This window comes from Ovis aries, chromosome 10 (genome assembly GCF_016772045.2).
Source record: "Ovis aries strain OAR_USU_Benz2616 breed Rambouillet chromosome 10, ARS-UI_Ramb_v3.0, whole genome shotgun sequence".
NCBI classification, from domain to species: Eukaryota; Metazoa; Chordata; class Mammalia; order Artiodactyla; family Bovidae; genus Ovis; species Ovis aries.
The window spans coordinates 34848357-34870974 of record NC_056063.1 but is presented as its reverse complement, the minus strand read 5'-3'; the positions used below and the strand labels follow the sequence as shown (position 1 = coordinate 34870974).

General features: G+C 46.6%; 1 protein-coding gene and 1 long non-coding RNA gene across 4 annotated transcripts in view; one reads left to right on the top strand and one right to left on the bottom strand.

The window, feature by feature from the left end:
* Positions 1 to 22618, bottom strand: part of SACS (sacsin molecular chaperone) — an 81371-nt gene that overhangs the window by 41011 nt on the left and 17742 nt on the right. For 2 of the 3 annotated variants that reach the window (XM_060394094.1, XM_060394096.1), the window contains exon 3: positions 227 to 377. In XM_060394094.1, coding sequence (XP_060250077.1) covers positions 227 to 377 — 151 coding nt within the window. Of the gene's footprint in view, positions 1 to 226; positions 378 to 442; positions 615 to 22618 lie in introns of those variants that run through there. The other variant, XM_060394095.1, reaches the window with a different exon arrangement.
* LOC105609560 (uncharacterized) overlaps positions 889 to 22618 on the top strand; it is a 35377-nt gene continuing 13647 nt past the window's right edge. The window contains exons 1-2 of the long non-coding RNA XR_001043094.4: positions 889 to 1473; positions 9074 to 9229. This is a non-coding gene — a long non-coding RNA (uncharacterized LOC105609560). The remainder of the gene's footprint in view (positions 1474 to 9073; positions 9230 to 22618) is intronic.

Sequence of the window (22618 nt, the reverse complement as noted above, 5' to 3'; positions counted from 1 at the left end):
CGCCCCGTCCCGGGTCCCCTCTATCCACGACCCCCGTTCCCAGATCCCCCAACTTCTATCCCCCATTCCCGGTCCCCCCCCACCCCCGATCCCCGTCCCCAGGCACCCCATCCCTGGCTCCCCCATCCCAGGCCCCCTCATCCCCTGTTGCCTCCCATCTCCGACCCCCGTCCCCAAGGCCCCTGTCCGGTCCCCGGCCCCACCCCAGGGCCCGTCCCCGCCCTACCTGCCGGCCGCCGAGCCACAGCCTCTGCTCCGACGCGGGGAAGCCGGTCTCGGCCGCAAGGCGCCGCTTCACGTCGCGCACCGTCCAGGACGCGGGCACCGCTACGGTCCTGCAGCCCGCGCAGCCGGGCAGCACAGTCACCCGGAGCCACCTGCGCGAAGGAAAGGCCTCAGCGGGAGCCACGAGGGGTCGCGGCCCCCGCCGACGCGCGCTCACCTGTCACCCATGGCGCGTCCTCACGGCCGTGGCCACCGCGCCCTCGCCATGCTCCCCGCCGCCCGCGCCGTCCGGCCCGGCCGCGCCCGCCGACCGGAGCCGCGGGAGGAAGCCGAGGCCGGGGAGGGGCCCCGGAGGCGCCGCCCGCGGGTACGCGCCCGCCAGGACCGTTAGCTAAGGAGACGCCCGGCCTGCGCTTCAGGACTCGGAGGGCTGGCCCCGCCCCAAGCCCCGCCCGGCCCTCCAGGTCCCGCCCCTTCCTCACCTTTTCTCGAGAAAGCCCTGGGCCCACCAGGCCTCACCCGCCCGTCAGGACTCGCCCCGCCCACCCGGCCTGTCCCGTTACTTCAGACGCCGCTGGCCCCGCCCCTCCCGGATTTGTAGGTGAATTGCTGCTGGCCCCGCCCTCCACAAGCCCCGCCCCCGCCCCGCCCTCCCCGCGTCTCACTCGCGGACAACCCCCACACGGATTAGAGAAGACTTGTGTTTTCCGTGACCGAGTTCCAAAGAGCCGGTGCGTGCAGAACTTGCCCTTTCCAGGGCCTCTGTCTCCTTCAACCCTAGGAACTTGTGAGTGTCTGGAGGCATCTCCGGATGAGATCGGCGGGGGCCTCTCGGGCACCAGCGGGGAAAGAGACAGCCGCAGAATGCCTCCACGCTTTCGTTTCCTGTTTGCTTTTAAGGCACAAAAGGACGATCTATCGATTCAGTTTCCTGCTGGACTGCCAGCCAGAAAGCGATAGATGAGAAGGCACGCGGACTTAACTCGGCAGTATTGTCTTCTGTTGTTGTGGCCTGTTACCCATCGCACCTGCAAGCTCCTTGAAATCAGAAGCACACTCTCAGAGTCGATGGACTCGCCCCAGAGTGACCAACGTGGCCTTGCCATTTGAAAGTGTATGTGGCTTGATGACCCTTCAGAACATGTCCTTTCTTCGAGCTAACTTCTCCTAGGTGTGGATGAGACACGTTGCAAAAAAAAAAAAAAGGCAACATCTACTAAGGCAGCTCAAAGACTCTGTCGTGAACAGGTAAACTTGTGTGCTTCTTGTTAAAATACCCTTGGTAGAATTAAGTTTTTGTGTTGACCCCAAAGATGGCATTAATTACTGGTTTTCAATTATACTTCTCACACACACACAAGAAATATTATTCAGAACTCATTATCAGTAATAAAGATACAAAACACCCCTACAGCTGTTCCATCCCTTCCTTCCAACCATATTTAAAAGTGAAGTTCCTGTAAATCATTCAAGTCTTTCTCTGCTTGGAAAGTAAGTTTGTTCAATCAATCAGAGGGAGACAGGCTAATGTAATATAAAGATCAGGTCAGAAAACTCTAACAGACAAATACACTTCTTCAATCAGACAAGATGATACAAGCAAGTGTATCACACAGAGTGAGACTAGTATCATATGCTATAGCTTATATGCAGAATCCTGATACAAATGAACTTATTTATGAAACAGAAATAGGTCTTAGAGAAGTAACTTATGATTACCAGAAGAGAATGGTAAAGGGGAAGGATAGATTGGAGTTTGGGATGGATATGTACACACTGCTATATTTAAAATAGATAACCAAAAAGGACCTACTGTATAGCATGGGGCACTCTGTGTAATACTCTGCAATAACCTAAATGAGAATTTTTTAAAGAATAGATACATATATATATATAACTGATTCACTTTTCTGTACACCTGAACCTAACCCAACATTGTTAATAGACTATTTGTGCTTAGTTGCTCAGTCGTGTCCAACTCTTTGCAACCCCATGGACTGTACCCCACCAGGCTCCTCTATCCATGGGATTTTCCAGGCAAGAATACTGGAGTGGGTTGCCATTTCCTTCTCCAGGGCATCTTCCCAATCCAGGAATCAAACTGGGGTCTCCTGCATTGCAGGCAGATTCTTTACCAGCTGAGCTACCAGGAAATACTGCAATATAAAATAAAATAAATTTCTTTAAAACAGTATCAACAAGTAGAATGTGAGCTCTCACTCCTCCACTAAAGTGTCACAGCATGCACAACCCCAGGACAAATCCTTCACACCTCAATCCTTTGATAACCCTCTGGTCCCTGATTTTCTTAAGCATCTCCTAAGGAGCCAGGCAAATAGGATGTGGTGACAGAAGAATATAGATGCACAGTGAAGACTTGAGAGACAGAGAAATGACCTGAAGGGAGAGAGTTTCATAAGAATCAAAGCAGATTTGGCTGGGGAAGGACGCTGATCACAAAAAGCTCTGAATATCTGGGGTTCATAGTATGCTTGAAATACACGTTAAAGGATTAGTCAGCATGCGGAATGCACATCTGGAACTTAACAAGGTGCCAAAGCTAAGGATATAGAGTAGGGAATCATTCATTGAATCAGTGAGTATTTATTCAACCTCTCCTGTGTACTAGATCAAAGTGTTAGTCACTCAGTGGTGTCCGACTCTTTGCGACCCCCTGGATTGTAGCCCTCCAGGCTCCTCTGTGTATGGGATTGTCCAGGCAAGAATACTGGGATGGGTTGCCATTTCCTACTCCAGGCCATTCTCCTCACCCAGGGATCAAACCCATATCTCTTGCTTCTCCTGCATTGGCAGGAGGGTTCTTTACCACTAGGGCCACCTGGGAAGCCCAGGTGTCAATTTAGAAACAGACATTTCTAAATGGCAGGAATACAGCAATGAACGAAACAGAGTCCCTATCTCATGCTGATGTTTTGAGGAAGGAAAACAACAATAACCAAGTGTACAAATGATATAAATTCACATCACGAGGTCAGCCTGTTCTTTTTAAGTGAGGGGAGGGCATCGGGGCAGGACAGGACAGGACAGGAGAGGCAGTAGGGTGACTGGAGAACTCCTGCCTAAGAAGGCCCAGTAAGCAGATGCCTGGGTAAAGCACTGGGAGATGACCTTATGCAGAAAGAACCTACAAAGAGGGACAGAACTGGGGCAGCTCGCATTCCCTCCCCTGTCACCTGCATTCAGTGTAGTCCGATTCTTTTCCCTGTCCCAGTTCTCTCTCTGATCCATGTCCCACCCAACACAGACACAGGTTTGGAATTCCTGTGTCCTTTTACTGATGGTTTCATGGGGCCTGGAAGAGGTCGTCACACACAATAGGTGCTCAGTAAATACAGAGGAAGGAAGGAAGGACCGAGAGAGGGAGGGAGAAGAGAAGGAATGAGTAAATATCTGGAACATACAAAGAAGTGCAAACTCAAATATTATTCGTGATTCGAATGCCCACCCAAATGCTAATGATTTTATACACTGCCATAAATGTAAGGTTTTTTAATATGACAGTAATTACACCATGGACAAATAGTATTTTTCAGTACTCCTATCATGGTGTAAACCTCATTTCTAATAATTTCCTGACTTTCCATTGCGAAGAACTATCTTCAGGTACTTAACCCAATGAATACTTACATGGGTATTTTAATTTTTCAAAAGTGTACAACCTTCAATGAATATCTGTTCATGAAACATCACCATTATGTATGATAAGAAGGAAATTTGAAAAATATATTCTAGGAAATGTTAGAGAAGTGTGAAGGTCGCTCAGTCGTGTCCAACTCTTTGTGACCCCATGGACTGCACAGTCCATGGAATTCTCCAGGCCAGAATACTGGAGTGGGTAGCCTTTCCGTTCTCCAGAGCATCTTCTGGACCCAGGAATCGTACCGGGGTCTCCCACATTATGGGGCGGATTCTTTACCAGCTGAGCCACCAGAGAAGACTTAGGAAATGTTAAGCTGAGCCTTAATGCTTTTATCAAATGCAGAACAATAAGAAACCAGAGCTTTCAGTCCCCCCTTTCATGGTAAGTCCAAGTCAGTAAGTAAGGGGGATCATAGGACCACCCTCTGAGCCTGTTTCAGTTGTGGAGATGGGCAGATAAAGCTGTTTGATTGCATGTGTTGGACTCCGCAGGACACAGAAAACAAGATTCCTTCTCATGACACCTGTTTTAACTTGCCCTGGTGCTTCCTTTCTTTTTCCCTGGATGACACACACCTGGTACAACATGGGCCCCAGCTTCCCCATCACTCTTAGGTGATGAAAATCTCCCAGTCCCTGCCAAACGATTCATTTTAGTAACTAAAAATCCTACCCAGGGTCATCATCAAAAAACACCAGTCCAGGGCTTCCCTGGTGGCTCAGTGATAAAAAATCCACCTGCCAATGTAGGGGATCTGGGCTTGATCCCTGGTCCGCGAAGATCCCTCATGCTGCGGAGCAGCTAAGCTGTGCACCACAACCACTGAGCGTGTGCTCTAGAGTCTGCAAGCCACAACTATTGAGCCCAAGTGCCACAAATACTGAAGCCTGCGTGCCAAAAGCCTGTGTTCTGCAACAACAGAAGCTATCATGATGAGAGGCCCTCACACAGCAATGAAGACTAGCTCCCTGCTCACTGCAAGCAAGGAAGAGTGCAGCCATTTTTGTTGTTTAGTTGCTGAGTCATGTCCTACTCTTTATAACCCCATAGACTGTAGCCTGCCAGGCTCCTCTGTCTTTGGGGTTCTCCTGGCAAATATACTGGAGTGGGTTTGCATTTCCTTCTCCAGGGGATCCTCCCAACCCAGTGATCAAATCTGTATCTCCTGCATTGGCAGATTGTTTACCAATGAGCTACTAGGAAAGCCCATAAATAAGTGAATCTTAAAAACACACACAAAAAACACCAGTCCAATCCAGCGTAAAAATTCCTAAATTTTTATTGTGGTCCATTCTCAGCCTCACACTGCAGTTTGGAAGCATAGCTCCAGGCTGAGGTTAACTTCCCCTGAAACAATTGCTTCATGATTTTACGAAGTGGAATGTTCCCGATTGCGCGTCTTTGAGTCAAGGGAAACAATTAATCGGTTCCTTCTGCAGAATGTTGGCCAGTTATAAAAAGACAAAAGTGTAACAAATCATTATTCCCTTGTTTCATGAGTCAGCACAAGACTATTTAACTTGGAAACAGAAAGATGACGATATTGTGGGCACACAGTTCAGTGAAGTCCTAAAGGATGAGTAAAACCATAAGCCAAGCAGAGAAAGGAAGACGGTATCTAAGGGAGAGGAAACAGGACCACAAATCATGGAATAAAAATAGCAATAAAGCTGAGGAGCTTCTACAGTTGCCTTTGTAAGGGTCAGAGGGTAAAAGTCATGCAGAGCATAAAAAAAATACAACCATGTGGTCATGAAGCCTCTACACCACGAATATATGGAGTGACTGGAAGGACATAGGGAGTACCCTTTAGGCTTTAATCAAGTTAGGTGATCACAGCTACATTCTACAAAGACTCCTCAGGCACCAGAGGTTAGGATGACTGAAGAAGACAAGACTTAAGAACAAAACCAAGAAAAACTGGTCTCTGTGAGATTAAGTAAAATGCTTCAAGAAGGGAATCAAGAGTGCCAAGTTGCTGAAGTGCCCCCACTTGACAACAAGGAGGCCACTCTTGACTTAGTTTTTGCTCCAAAACCTACAGGGATCTGTAGGATCAACGGTCAAACTATCCAGTGTGGCATATAAGGCTCATCACAGTTTGCTGCTGCTGCTGCTGCTAAGTCGCTTCAGCCGTGTTCGACGGTGTGCAACCCCATAGACCGCAGCCCACCAGGCTCCCCTGTGCCTGGGATTCTCCAGGCAAGAACACTGGAGTGGGTTGCCATTTCCTTCTCCAATGCATGAAAGTGAAAAGTGAAGTCGCTCAGTCATGTCCGACTCTCAGCGACCCCATGGACTGCAGCCTACCAGGCTCCTCCATCCATGGGATTTTCCAGGCAAGAGTACTGGAGTGGGGTGCCATTGCCTTCTCCCATTACAGTTTAGCCCCCATCAATCTTCTCAAATTCTTCTGTGGCCACCCTGCCAACCCTGATACAGTCTGTGTCCAAGATCAGCTGATACTTAATATCAGCATTCATGGAATACTCACTACATGCCACGCACCAACTAAAAACCTTCTGTGATTCAGCTCATTCAGTCTTCCCAGCCACCCCGTGAAGCACATGAAGACCTCAATTTCAGCTTAAGAAAATGAAAGTAAACATCTTTCAGCTATGAACGGAAGAGCCTGATTTTGAACACAGGAAATGCAGCTGCAAAGCCCCAGCACTGTTCAGTGTTAACCTAGTCAGTCAGTTCAGTCGCTCAGTCATGTCCGACTCTTTGTGACCCCATGGACTGCAGCACACCAGGCCTCCCTGTCCATCACCAACTCCCAGAGCTTGCTCAAACTCATGTCCATTGAATCAGTGATGGCATACAACCATCTCATCCTCTGTCATCCCTATTTCCTCCCGCCTTCAATCTTTCCCAACGTCAGAGGTTTTTTCCAACGAGTCACCTCTTCACATCAGGTGGCCAACGTATTAGAGCTTCAGCTTCAGCATCAGTCCTTCCAATGAACATTCAGGACTGATTTCCTTTAGGACTGATTGGTTGGATTTCTTTGCAGTTCAAGGGACTCTCAAGAGTCTTCTCCAACACCACAGTTCAAAAGCATCAATTCTTTGGTGCTCAGCTTTCTATATAGTCCAAGTCTCTCTGTTAACCTAGTGTTTACAAAATGTGGTCACTTCACACTGCCTGACCTTCCCCATGGCCTCCACCTGCATTGTCCCACCTGCCTGCATCCTCCAGTCAACCCTCTCTTTCTGATAATCCCTAAGTTGTAGTCCTAGAATCACTACTTCCTGAACCTTTCCTGCACTCTTCAGTCTGAGTCATCCTATATAACCTGTATGTTGTACATTCACATTGGTACTTTAGTGCCAATCACATTTCTGTTCATCATATTTCATTTCTATTCATTGCAGCGCATGTCTCTTTGTACCTTAAGGGCCTATAATTAATAAATGTTACTCAGATATTTAGAGTTAAATGAATGGCTGCATATAAGTGGATATTCACTTTACCCCTAACATCGGTCAGCAAGGTTTTATTTTGGGTTTTTGTTCTGTCCAAGATGCTTTTGGTTGCAAATAACTGATTACCTGACTAGCAGTAGCTAAACCAGTAAGGGTTTGTTTTTCTCACAGCGCAGAGGAAGGCTGTTCTTCTTCAAGATCAGCACCCCAGTGACATGGAGACCTCCCACTCCTTCCCATAAAATGGCCAATACAGCTCAACATTTCCACATTCGATGAAGGAAGAAGGGAAAAGGGAAGACTCCCACCCTCTCTGTTTTATGGGAAAAGTAGAATTTCCTGAGCACACTTCTGTTTCTCTCTCATTGGCCAAAATTCTTATCACATGGACACCCCGTAGCTGTGAGGAAACCTCAAGAAAAGTGAGCACAGTTGTCCCTGGCTATGGAGGGCAGGATGGAGGTGGATTGGTTCCATGACCCCCCTGGTTTCCAAAATCCTTGGATGCTCAAGTTCCTTGTATAAAAGGACATAATATCTACACATAACCTACACACATCTTCTGTGTACTTTAAATCATCTATAAGTTTACCATCTGGGCCATGAGGAAAGTCCCTAATACTTTAGGCTGAACCAACAATCACTCATAAATTCTATATAGGTTATGTATAATACCTACTACAATGTAAATGTAATGTAAATTGCTAGCCCATGGAAAATTTAAATTTTGCTTTTTGGAACTTTCTGAAATTTTTTTCTAGTATTTTCAACCTACGGTTGGCTGAACCCTCAGATGTAGAACCTGTGAATACGGAGGGTCCATGGGTTTATCTAGCCTTCCAAACCTCTGTGGCAGGTTCCAGCAAGAGAGATGAAATTTATGAGTGACTGTTGGTTCAGCCTACAGCTTTGCTCTAATCTACACAGCAAAGTTATGTTTGAATTATCTGTAGAAGTATTAGGGACTTCCCTCATGGCTCAGATGGTAAAGAATCAGCCCACAGTGTGGGAGACCCAGGTCCTATCCCTCGGTTGGGAAGATCCCCTGGAGAATGGCATGCAACCCACACCAGTATTCTTGCCTGGAGAATTCCATGAACAGAGGAGCCTGGTGGGCTACAGGGTATGGGATCGCAAATAGTCGGACACAACTGAGTGACTAACACGTACTTTAGCAGTGTTAGAAAACAGCATAACTGGTAAGATTGTAAAAGCCTGAGTACTAACACGTCAAGGCACATTTTCTGAAGGATTAGGGGTAACGTTTTGTGCCCGTCACCTTTCTCTGCCTTGGGATGGGAATCGGAGCAGATTCTATGGTTTTTCTGCTCACTCTAACATAACCACAGTTCTGAGGTCTCTTTAAGTTATACAACATGATTTCATTTCTATAATTGGAACAAATCCAGCCAAAATCATTATATAAAATTTCAACCTTCAATCCTCATGCAAAGGTCAGCTCTCTTCTTGCTGAAGCCATCAGCACCCCGCACTAGGGCAGATGGTCAAAGGCTGCCAGCCTTTGAGGGGAGCAGGTGGGGGTCTGCTCTCTCCCTGTCCCGCAAATAGTCAGCTGTGATTGACCCCACACAGGCCAAAGCCCTGAGGGAAGAGAGGAAGAGGGTGGGCTGTTCTCCTTGACTGGGTGGTCCTGAGCCCCATGGCTCTGGCAGGGGAGTGAGTTCACCCTCTCTCTTCTTAACCCCTATTCCTGAGCATCTCTATTTGATAAGGCTCTCCCATTTCTGCTTTCCATCAGATCGCCTGACTTTGAGGGAGCATGGAGAGTCCACTGTCTTGGGTGAGGTTTGCTGGTCGCACAGGCTTTCTCTCCAGGCTTTCCCAGGGTGCCCAGCACCTGCCCTCTGCCCTGTGCAGTCTCCACTGCTGGTGAACCTAAAAAACCTTTAAAATGGTGAGTTTCGTGATATGTGAATTACATCTAACATAATAACAACATTGTAGTTGATGTGAAGCAAAGGCGTTCCCTGCACACTGTGTGCAGAACCCCTCTGGGCTCAAACACCTGTGAACGTGGCTCCCGTGATTTTCCTGGTGGGTCCAGTGGTTTATCTATTTAACCATCTTCTTAAGATGCTCTGGGCCTTTTCCAGAGTGGTCGGAACTGACATCTTTGCCCTCAAACACATACGTGAACAAGATGAAATACAGGCTCCTTAGGAGAACATGCGAGTTCTACTTTGCACACTCATCCACGCCCCGCCCCCCACCTCACCAATGTGCTCTCCCCACCTCCCACCTCCCTTTCTGGGCTCTGCTCCAGCCCCATCAGATCAGCCCCCCTGCTCTCTCACGTGGCCTTTGCCTGTGTCCTTTCTCCTCCAACGCCCACTCCTCCTTCAGATTCTGGAAGCCTGATGCCTCACAGGGCGCCACAGCTGTGAGCGAGCCTCGTGCCCACCTGCCTGCTGACTTACATCGTGTGTGTCTGTTCCCTAAGCTCATGGACCCCACGCTCCACCATCGAGGCCTCACACAGAGTGATCCTTACACAGAGGACCTGGTTTTCAACCAGAGAGGCCGGTGGCCCAGGCATGGCTTATCCAGCAACCACGTTCAATAATCAATTAGCCAGACAAGTAACAAAACTTCCCTTCTCTTCGTGCCGGTGTAGACGCAGTAGCTTGACTTCTATTTTTAGTTCCATTCAACATGCTTTGGGAAATGATGTCATGTTTCTGAATTAACGTTCCTGCCTTTGCTCCTTTCAAAGAGGGCATTATGCACCCCCTAGAGTAAAAGCATCAGGTAAAGCATGAGACTGTACACGCTTTACCTCATGCTTTTGAATCTGTTGTTAATGTGAGAGGTAGTTGTTAAGTTGCCAGAAATCCCAGATTGTTCATATATAACTGGGTCAAAGCCTGATTACCCAGGAAGAGCCTTAAGTGTAGTTGTGCTTCTGAACGGCAATGGGGTAATCAGAAAGAACTTCACATTAGAAAGGGAAAAAGTGACTCGGGCCCTCAGATTTTGTCAAGGTGACACATTTTGAGCTGTCTTAGCCATTTCAGGAATAATAAAACCACCCATGGCCTCTGAATTCCTCTTCTACTTATGTAATCTTTGATGAAACATCCTCTCTTGGAACATTTTATAGAAAATACAGGGACAGGGCGAGCTAACTATGGCAGTAGGTACATTAAAATGAATGTACCCCATGCTAATAATTAGGGTGAACTGAACTGAATGGAGTCTCGCCCTAGACACAACAGTAAGGAAACTTTTGACATAAACCTATAACTGCTGCTAAGTCTATAAAACGCTCCATCATAAAAATTGATTGCACTGGACATAAAAAAGGAAATGGTATGAGCAACGATACCATAATACACTCTAATACGCTCCATCCTTTTTTCTGTGTTTTCCGGCTATTTATATTTTTTCTTTTCTTTTAGGAAATTAACAATTTCCCTTCTGTTTTGCCCTTTATTTTACATGTTGCTTTTCTTCACTCTCTACCTGTCTCCACCCTCTACCCCCTTGAAAGTGAAAGTGAAAGTTGTTCAGTCATGTCAGACTCTTTGCAACCCCATGGACTATACAGTCCATGGAATTCTCTAGGCAAGAATACTGGAGTGGGTTGCCATTCCCTTCTCCAGGAAATCTTCCCAACCCAGGGATCGAACCCAGGTCTCCCACATGGCAGGTGGATTCTTTACCAACTGAGCTGTCAGGGAAGCCCTCTGCCCCTTCATGTGCGAACGAACTCATAGTCAGATTCTTGGCTCTCACACCTTTCCATGGGATGTCACCACTCCAAGCTCACCGCCTCACCTGTAGGACCCTTCCTTGGGGTTATGAGGAGGTGAAACGGACTATCACTGACCTGGGAGGGTCACGTGTATTCATACAATAAAAACACATGACAACCGGGATGCCCTAGGCATTGGCACTCTGACTAAGGGGCACAGTCCCCGGAGGGGTATGTCCCCCTCTGCCCGGGGGTGAGTCAGCTCACGGGAAACATCAATCAGGCAGGCACCGTAAGGAGGAGGCCTCACACCCTTCTTGTCGCCTTTATCCTCCCCTGTGCCCTCCTCTCTGGCTCTGGAGGTCAGTGCTGGAAAAACCATGAAGCAAGCCAGTGTGTCTCAGGTCCCCTTCAACCTTTGATCTGAACTTCAACTCTTCTCCTGACACACTCTGTGCTTGTATCCACTGCGTCCCCAGCACTGCTGAGCTCAGTAAACGTTACCCCTCCTAGGTGCAGGCTCTCTGCCAGGGGCTCAGAAATCAGACAGATAATGATCTTAATAACAGCCCCACTGCCCATTAGGAACTGAACGGCCTGTGTGCTCAGTCACTCAGTCTTGTCCGACTCCTTTGCAACCCCATGGACTGTAGCCCGCCAGGATCCTCTGTCCATGGAATTTTTCCGGCAAGAATACTGGAGTTAAAAAAAAAAAAAAAAAAAAGAATACTGGAGTAGGTTGCCATTTCCTCCTCCAGGGAATTTTCCTGACCCAGAGATCAAACCTGCATCTACTACATTGGCGCTCAGACTCTTTACCACTGAACCTCAAGGGCAGCCAAGACTAGAATGATGCAGAAATATCATTTCAACATAAAAGGGACAATGCTGAAATAAAGGCAAGCTGCTGAGTGCCACAGCGTGGCTTTCCATTAAAGGCTTTCCTGGACGAGCACCGCAGTCAGGAAAGAGACTGCTCTCCTGGGTGGCCCTCTGTCTAGACCGAGGTCTGGTCTTCTCTTCCTTCATTGTCTCTCCTCCTGAGCATACCCAGGCTCAGCTCCCATCAGCTGTATCCTTCACACACCCACCAGGCACACCCCTCCTGCGCACAAGGACCCCCTCCAAAGTGGCCCTGGGACTTCCATTCTGGTGCATTCCCCTGTGTTCCTGTGTGTTTAGAGATATCGTTTATTTTTCCTTCCATCTCTTTAACCTTCTTTGGAGAAGACCACACACACAGGGAGCTCCCAGCCAGCCCTCCCCCTCCAGCCCGAAGCACTGTGCTCTGACCCCTGCTGCTTCTTCCCCCAGTGGCTCAGCAGACACTTCCTGGCTCTCAAAGGAATTTTAATTTCTACCGCAGTGTGGGCCCTGGGATCAAAGGGCGGGAGGTGCGTCACTTACTGCCTCTGAAATCCTATCACCAAGACTGTTGTTCACTTAAAGCAGTCATTGGGATGTGAGAAATGGAAAATCATGTACAATAATAATAATCCGTGTGGCTAATGAAACACTTCCTAGGCACCAAACGCTTGTCATTTAATCTTCACTAAAATCCTATGCGGCATGTTTATTCCTATTTTACAGATGAAAAGGAGATTCAGAAAAGTTCTAACTGCCCCAGACCACATGCAGGTCCCGCAAACCCATACCCTGTGCATATCTCCATGTGGGCCTGTTATTGGTGCTAACAGAGATGTTTATCCTGGGGAAAACGTGACTCCAGCGTGCATGCTATACTGTTCAAATAGGAGAAAGATTTTCATGTGCAAAAATTTCTGCGACTCCAGAGACAGATGTGGGGTTCACTATAAGGAAAAATATCCCTTATATTCACTATAAGGAAAAATAACAGTGCTTGTTCGTATTTACTTATCACCAACCACATGCTGACTCTTTCATATCCACTGTCATATTTAATTCCCAGAAGAATCTAACATTATCATCCACAATTACAAATCAGGACTCAGGACCCAGAGAGGGCAAGTAATTTGTCTGAAGTTTCCTTGCAAACACCAAGTGTCAAGACCAGAACCCGGGTCTCCATTCAATGTTCTCATTCTGTGCTGCACCCCAGAATTGAAGTAGAAGAGAAACATTTGCTTTGAGAGTCTAAAAATCTCGCAGAGTCAGCACACCTTAGGGACTGCATGCATGCTTGACTGCTAAGTCGCTTCAGTTGTGTCCGACTCTTCGTGACCCCATGGACTGTAGCCCACCAGGCTCCTCTGTCCATGGGATTCTGCAGCCAAGAATACTGGAGTGGGTTTCCATACCCTCCTCCAGGGGATCTTCCCGACCCAGGGATCGAACCCATGTCTCTTATGTCACCTGCGTTAGGCAGGCAGGTTCTTTACCACTAGCACCACCTGGGAAGCCCATGCCTTAGGGGTAGGTGCCCTAAATTCTCTCCTAGGAGCTAATCACAATCTTGTATTCTCAAGCACGTGGCAGTTTTACAGTCTGGCCAGAGGTAGGCAGCACAAGAGCCCTCAGGCACATGCTGGGAAACACGTTTAAATGAATATGATAAATACGTGAGCATGCACTACAGAATAGAGACACAGACAATGCAGCCGAAAGGGTGAGATTGTACATTTCACTACTTCCGTTTCATTCATTATAGCCAGTTGAATTACTTGTTGAAAACTACGCTCCCCTACATATCTGAGCACCTCTGGGAGTTCTTGAAGAATAGGCCTGCTGCAGTCCATGGAGTCGTAAAGAGTTGGACATGACTTAGGGACTAAACAACAACATATTTAGCTGTGAAGTAGTGTCTCAAACAGAATCCCTAGACCATAATTTGATTAAACTAACATCCTCTGGTCAGAAGGATTTGAGAAATGAGTTTATTTACGAAAAACAAATGGGAATCTTTTTTATTTTGTCATATTTTATCTTTAACATTTCTTGCTTATATTCATTAAAGTTTTTTTTAAATTTCTTATTTTATTTCATTTCCAAATGTTTGGACTTGGAGTGATAATGTCAATGAATGATCACTTCAAAAGCATTGTGTTTTATGTCTGTGCAGTCAGTGCCACAATAACTTGAAAATATGAATTATAGAAACTGTGCCCACAAAATTATAGATCTGTGAATTTGTGAAAAACACCTTTCTGGGTTTTTCCTTTGCTTTGTATAAAAAGGGATCATGCTACAGCCTTCCTCATATGGAAGGTTTACAAATAGCTTCATGCATTTGCTGTTTGGCGGACAATGATAGTAGTTGGCAGGCAACCACTTGGAGGGGACACAAAGGAAATGCTAGTTAGAAATAGGTCAAGAGAGAATTTTTTAAGGAAAATTGGGAATGAATCCATAAAAAACAAAAATGACTGAATTTTATATGATTACTGTAACTGAATGGACCCTTCCTCTGTTAAAATCCTACATTTTGCTCATTTTCCAAACCATTTCAAATTTTCTCTTGATAAGGATTTTATTGGATAAATTAGATAGTTATAAAATAGAAAAGATATCTATTTACTGACAGCTTCTGAAAATGAATATTTCTGAAGAACCAAAGACAAGATTTTTAACAGAGAAAGCATAGAATAATAGTCATATGAACAGCTGTGCTTTTTTTTTTCAGAATTCACTCAAATCTAAATCCTCCCCCCCAAAAAACCTATGATTGTTCACTATTTCTATAATCTTTATAAATATAACAGCTAAGTAATTTTGGCTGATTCATGTTGATGTTTGATAGAAACCAACACAATACTATAAAGCAATTATCCTTCAATTAAGAATAAATACTTTAAAAAAATAAAATATAATAACTCATCAATGAAAAAGCTATTAAGGGCAGTTAAGTGTACTTCAGAAAACATATACTTAATGTTATTAGCAATTGCAATTTATATGTGTGTTTGTCTTTTAAGACGCTGGTCACTTTCTTGTTTTCTAAATATTTTCCCCACTGCCCCGAATCCTTTCCCCTCTGACTAATCCTGTTAATTAATTCCTGTTGCCACTGAGTTGATCTGTTATGAAGTATGACTTAGCCTCGCCCCAGCATAACAACACTCAGTACTTCAAGTCCAAAGTCTTCGTAGACTCACCTTTCCCACCTCATCCCCACCCCTCCTTCCTGGGCATCCTCCCAGAGCCCTGCAGCCATGCTTATATCCTTATACCTTCTTTTGCACATTTCTCTGAACATTTTGCTTTAAAGACATTAAAGAGGAAAAAAAAAAAACACACCAACAACTAGACGTGACTTAACCAGTCAACTGAGTGGACTTAATCCATAAATAATCCATTCTATGAATTTAAAGAATGGGCTAAACCTAACTAACCCTTTGAGCAGCCTTTGCTAAACAGTTGTAAGTAAACTGGGTAACGTTCATGGTATTTATACTAAAAATACATTAGCACAATTTTCTGTTCCAGAACAGGAAACAAGGATTTTGAATCATCTCTTATTGTAACATGACCTAAGAATGCAAAGAATATGATGGCAAGGTACACAGCTACTAAAATGCAGACATAAGGATGACCCTCCCAGTGTTTGCCTTTTTCAGTGACTGTGGGCTGAGAAGCCTCCAGTTCTCTGCAAGGCACGTGTTCTGCTTGCCAGCCCTCTGAACTCTTCTTCTGGGGCTCAACTGAAGCTTTAAGCTAAGCCTTCCCTAGTTTAAAAAAAAGGACAATATAAGTGTATGATGGGTCTGTAGTTCTACACAGAACCATCACATTTGCCTCCATCTTCTCCATGCAGGTGAAAGGAACAAATTAAATAGTGTCTGAAATATCTTCCTCTGGGACTCTACATTCAGCCACCACTTTCTTGCAACATGAGAAAGGTTAATTAATTTATTTATTTATTTTTCTCTTTCTGTGGGCAGTAGGGAGCAGGTGACCATTTAATTTTATGTCAAAATGTCAGATTGTTAGGCTATGCCTTCAGGTGCCAGTTGTCACAATCATAGGCAATCCCTTTTATACATTTTTCTGTTTTTAATATTTTCTATGATTCTTCAAGGGATGTTTTTTTCTATTCAGTCTTTGAAGGCTTTTTCTACAGCAGCTATTTAACTTGGCCTAGAATCCCAGGGACGGGGGAGCCTGGCGGGCTGCCATCTATGGGGTCGCACAGAGTCGGACAGGACTGAAGAGGCTTAGCAGCAGCGGCAGCAGCAGGAGGTGCTGCAGGTTTCAGATTGCATTTGGCTTTGCCTCTGGAAAGAATTAGCGTTTTGTTTCTATGTTGTTTTTCTGTGGCTATTGCTTGCAATCATAACAAACTAGAAATTAAGAACCATTTATATTAAAGTATCATAAACAAATCATTTTGCCTACTGCTTAATTAAAAAATAATAATAATCTTGAGTCAGTTGGGCTAAGTTACCATTTCTATATGAGATTCCCTCTCCCTCTACCCCTCCCCCAGGAGATTCAGTAAATGAGATAATTTAAAACTGTGTTTCTTGCTGGGTAATAGACTAACATTATTATTATTCTTAAGGAAAAGCTATCAGTTGATTTTTCAGTGGAGTGGACCTTCGTGAGCAGTGTCTAAAGGGCAGTGATTCCGACCCCTGTGTATTTTCAATGACACGTGTATTTCTACAGCTGAGACAGTTCCTCGTCTCCCGTCGGTGATTCTGTGACTGCACCGAACCTGTCCTGGGTCCACACTTGGGTCCTCCTCCCCTGACAGGAGCCTGCCTGGAGGGGGACAGCCCTCGGGGCTCCCTAGGGACCGCCCTGCAGTTTACGAAGCTTCCCAACACACACATCTGCACCCCCAGGGCTCTGCTGCGAGGACCAGGGGAAATAGGACATCTAGGGTTTGCTTCAACATGAAAAGGCAAAGAAAAAGAGAGACAGGAATACCTGTGGCTGAATTATGACAACTGCTGAAATCTGCCCCCTGGGTACAGGACGCTCACTGTAATAAACAGTTCCCTCTGCTTCTCTGGACGCCTGAAATTCCCCATGATAAAATTTTTACCACAAGGCAGAGGGGTACCAAGGCTGAGCAGAGGACTTCTGCTAATTCCAGGGGAGGGGGATGAGAACCAGCACCCTCCGTATGCACCAGCACCCTGCAGGGGGCCACTCTCCACCCGCTCTGGGCCCCAGACCAGCCTGTGTAGACCATCAGTGGTGTCTCCAGGATGCGCCCTGGGCCCTCTCTTTGTCTCTTGCACTTCCTGTCTGATGGCCAGTGACACTCCATAAGCCCCTCCCCAAAGAGAGCCCAGCGCAGGTGGAAAGGGAGGGGCTGACAGTGATGGGAAGGGACACCCCGCCACCAATAAGAGGGACAAGACAGACCGGTCTGCAGCTGCTCTGTAGGCTGCGGCGGCAGTAGTGGTGATCGCGGCACCCCCCAGGGCACCTGCATTGAGGACAGGTGCTCAGGTTGTGGGTGGGGCTTTGTGCGGGCTTCTGGAGGATGGAAGGATGAGAGCCGCATCAGATACAACATAAGTGTCTTACATTCACAGGCTCTCATCTAACATTTTTATGGGCATTGTTTTCCCTAAGGCTGCATGACTAGAAAATGGGATTCAGACCAAGTATGTCTGGCTCCAAAGTCTACACTCTTTCCATTACACGATTTGTTTTCTCTTAAAACAAATGGGTGTCTGTGTTTGTGGAGGGTGTTTGTGGAGTTGGTCTTGTTTTGTTTGGATGCGGAAGTATGTGTCTAAGGAAGAGAAAAGATGTAGAAAGGACAGGATGGGACCCACCATCCCCTCTCTGGCCACATGAGAGGGGCCGGTTTGGAGCCTGTGAAGACAGAGGGTGAAGGACCAGTGCCATGAAACCCTGGGTGGGAATAAGTCCAGGCAGCAATGCCTCTCTCCCAGGAAACAAAATCAGCACGGGCTTGAGAAGAAGGCATTCCTCTTCCTGACCTCCAGTCCACAGGTGGCAGTCACTTTGGTCCCAAGGGGTCTGTTGGGTTAAAGTCTTACAGAGGCACCACCTACAGAGGTCATGACAAGTGCCCCTGACCCAGAGGCTCAAGTGGAAAGAACATAAGCAAATTCGTTCCTGAGACCATAGGAGATGTCACCGCCCCAAGGACACCCAGAAATAGCCGGGGAAGAAGTTAAGCCAACAAGAAGAGCATCAGGGTTAAGGTCTTATCAACAGGTGAAGATCTGGAGTCATGGAGACGTGGGTGTAAATATGAATTGACCTTATTTACACTCACGAACTTCTGAAACCTAGGAGGGGCGGCATAATCGCTTAAGTACTTGCTCTTTCTCTGGACTCCACCTTCCCAGCTCAATCCCTGGCTGACTGCCATCAGATCCATAGCTCCATCAGAAGTCAGGGCTGGCTGGTTTGCTTGGCCCTCTACTGCCCACTACTGCTCTTCCCCACTGGGCTTAGTCTTCATACACTTGGACTCAGCTAGTCTGCCTCCTCTCCTGCTCTCTGGACCCTGCTGTCTTACCTGAATCTTTACTCCTCCTATTATGGCATAATAGGAAATAAATATTTGCTCTTTGCCTCTGAGTCTTGGCACAAAACTCCTAAAACTCTCGGAATTCCCTGAGAAAACAGTGTTTTTCGTATGCTGATGAGGTAGCTCAAGGCAGGGCCCCTAGATAGCTTCAGATGGGGAGGGAGGACTCAACCCTGTGATTAGAGGGTTGGAGTTTTCTGACCCTTCTAATCTCCATGGAGGGGGAAGGACTAGAGTTCAGTCAGTCAATGATGTAATCAGTCACACCAATACGGACACTTTGCTGGGAACTCAGAAACAACCACTAAGCTACAGGAACTTCCAGGCTGGTGACCACATGGAGGTGCTGGGGTGTGGGGGCCCCCGGACAGGGCCTGGGAGCTCTACACATGCGCTGCCCCCAAATCTTGACCCATGATCTTGACAAGAGCTCTTGTCTCTTCCATGAGCAGTTACAATAAACAGTAATTGTAAGTAAAGCACCCTCTGGGTTCTGGGTCAGTCTAGTGAGTTATTGAACCCAAGGGAAGGGGTTCTGGGAACCCCTGAATTTGTAGTTGGGGTGTCCCAGGGATCCCATTCCCATGGGCACCTGAAGTGGAAGCAATCCTGCAGGACTGTCTGTGACATGGGGTCTGTGCTAACTCTGGGAAGTTAAGTGTCAGAATCAACTTAATGTTGCTGAACTCCCAGGAGGTCCTGGAGAATTAGGGAACTGATCGTTGTAGGAGAGATGACTCAGCCCCCATCCTCATCGGGTTGTTGACATTCATCTTAGATGTCCTGGCAGTTCTGACACTGCCAGGTGGCCAGGACACTCTCCCAGCCTCAGTGGAGAGACTGACATAGGAGCAGCACTAAGAGGTCAGTGGGGGGCCTCCTCCACGCAGCCCTCCTGGCAGAACCACCCTGGTTGCTCACCTGGGAGGTGACCGCAAACTGCAGTGGGCCTTCCTGCCTCTGTTCCTGGCCTCCACACACCAGCTGGAGGGATCCTTTTACAAAGGAAGTCAGATCATGCCTCTCCCTGCAGTGGGTCCCCATCTCCTTCACGCTTCCTCTTTAACTGTGACTTCAGCTCCCTAGCCCTAAGTCCCTCCCTGCCAGCCCACCAGCCTCCTCCCTGTTCTTGGAACATTCCAGGCAGCACCCACCTACAAGATCTACACAGTCTGGAACATTCTTCCCTGAAAGAGCTTATGACTAATTCCCTCACCTCCTTCAACTGTCTGCTCAAATGTCACTTCCAAGAGGTTCGTCTTGACTATCCTATTTAAAACTGTGAGTGACACACGTTCCTATGAAACCCCGTAGACTCCCACCTCCTTTTCATGCTCACCGGTCTTTTGTTCCATCACGTGAGGTATGACTTAGTGACTAAACAACAACAAAAATGAGGTACCCTGTAATTTAATTAGGTATTAGGTTTATTGTGTACTTTCTGTCTTCCCCCTGTTAGAGTAGAAAATTCATCAGAGTCAATACCTACATCCATTTCATTCCCTTACATATTCTAAAAGCCTGGCCTAATAAATGCCCCACACACGTTAGCTGAAGGAATGACTTTGCGATGAGCAGGATCCTATGGGGTCTTCGCAAAACAGACCTCCCTCGCTGTCTCTGCAGGTCCTCCGCCTGCCTTTGTAGTAAAACTCTAGGCTCTTATGTTTTCCCTGAGTCCCAAAGAGTAAATTTAACCAAAGAAGTGAGAAAATGTAGGAAGAAAGGAAACAGTCAAGCAAGACAAAATAATAGTTTAGTCGCTGAACAAAGTTGAAGACCTCTAGTTCCACCTCAAGGGCTGTAGCGGAGAAGGCAATGGCACCCCACTCCAGTACTCTTGCCTAGAATATCCCATGGACGAAGGAGCCAGGTAGGCTGCAGTCCATGGGGTCACTAAGAGTCGGACACGACTGAGCGACTTCCCATTCACTTTACACTTTCATGCATTGGAGGAGGAAATGGCAACCCACTCCAGTGTTCTTGCCTGGAGAATCCCAGGGACGAGGGAGCCTGGTAGGCTGCCGTCTATGGGATCACACAGAGTCGGACACGACTGAAGTGACTTAGCAGCAGCAGCAGCAAGGGCTGTAGAGGATATTCTGAGCCTTGTTCTTTGAGCTGTTTTGCAGCTGCTGAATGAAACCCCACCAGGCGGGAGAAGTTAACTGCATGCTGTCCAGAAGCACATAGACCCCAGATGAGGTGAAACCAGGTTGATACGCTGACCCTGATTACCTTACCATCAACAAAATCAGAAGAAAGGTCCATGAGTTCACCACACAGCCCATATCTCCCTCCTTCACCCTGTCTTTATGAACCTTTCCCTGAAAGCTTTCAGGGAGTTCAGACTTAAGCACCAGCTGCCTGGACTCCTCACTTGCAGTGAACGCTGCCCTTTCCTTCACCTTGATCCCGGGGTCAGCACATTCACTTTACTGCGTGTGGGTGAGAGGATTCATTTGGTTCAGTTAACAGTGTGGAGGGTCCTAACCGAAAGGCTGCATTGTGGTCCACTGGGAAGGTGGACACTGGACATCAGATGGACTCTGGAGGAGGAGAGGCCAGTCCAGCCATTCTGGGCTTGTACCTGACCAGGGCTCTCTCTCAATCCTTAACCAAAGTTCAGAAGCTCCTCTGAGCTCTCTTTTCAACGAGTCTCATCCTCAGGCTCTATCTTTGAATGGCCTGGCCCAGTTTTAGCAAGAATCCCGCTGTCAGTGTAAAGAGACCTCCTCCCTCTTGAGGTCTGAGTAGCCTCCATGTCTGACCAAAGTCCTCCCCACCCACCCTTGACACTTGAGCACCCTGGCCTGCTATCAGCAAGTCAGTTCAGCCAGGGTCCCTGCCCTTGATGTCTTGGTAATTTGCCATCCACTGACTCCCCTCTCTTTGCTCATTGGCTGTAAATACCCAGCTCTCTATGCTGTATTCTGAGTTAAGCCAGATCTCTTCCACAATTGCAATAGGTATCAAGTCTTAAATAAAGACTTCCTTACTGTTTTAATAAGTGTCAGGGTAATTTTTTCTTTAAAACCCTGGGAGTTTGAACAAGTCACATAACTTCAGTTTTCTCATCTCATCAACCCACTAAGATAGGATCTTTTAGACATTGTCACCAGCCTGAATCAACCCCAAATGGACCAAGCGCTTTAGCACCCTGTACCTAGAACTGTTTCTTCAGCACCCTAGGGGACAGGTTCCCCAAATCTGGTCCACCTCTCTGTATCCTGGAATCTGCTCTTTGCACAGTAACACACTGACACTCCAGAGGTCCCCTGGACACAATGGAAGGGAACCAGTCCCAAAGCACCCTTCAACAAGGGAGACCAGGGACTTCCCTGATGGTCCACAGGGAGGGGGACCCAGGTTCCATCCCTGGTCAGGGAACTAGAGCCCACATGCAACTAAGAGTTCACATGCCCTAACTACAGAGTTCACACGCTGCAACTGAAGATCCCTCATGCTGCAACTAAGATGCATTGCAGCTAAATACATTAATTTTTAAAAAAGAGTGATACCAACTCAATTTTCAGGTTAATATTCAGATGGTATAGTCAATAATATGCCTGCTTTTATCTTAGCAGAACATTTTAAACTGCTTATCACATAGACAACCTTCTTTTCCTAAATACTCACATAAATCCAGTGTGCTGGGAAGGCTCTGTGTGTTAACACAGTGGGTACACACGCCCCCGAGCACTCAGTTACAGTGCCCTAGGTCAAGCCCACCCCAGATCCTTCTTAGCTTTAAAAATTATTATCTTGCCCCCTGAGCAAAAAGACCAGGCAATCAAGTTTTACACAGTAAGGGTCTTAATGAGACAAGTTTTAAATATCTTAATAAAAATGTGTTTATAAAATAATCTTAAGATGCTTTGATAATGAACATATACTCTGTGTATTTATAAATGCTGCTGTATGCAGTCACTGACATTTTAGCTTTAAGGAAATTATAACTTCTGAGGAAATTCTAAAGAGCCCAAAGCCTACAGGATGTCAATCTCTGGAAAGATATTCTCAAAGTTAATTTATACTTTGTTCTAGCTAAAAACAGATTGGAGCACCTAGTGACTGCAAAGATGATCCAATCTGTTGGGGTTTTTTTCACTGTCTCTTAGATGCTTCAAGTCAATCTTAATTGTTGA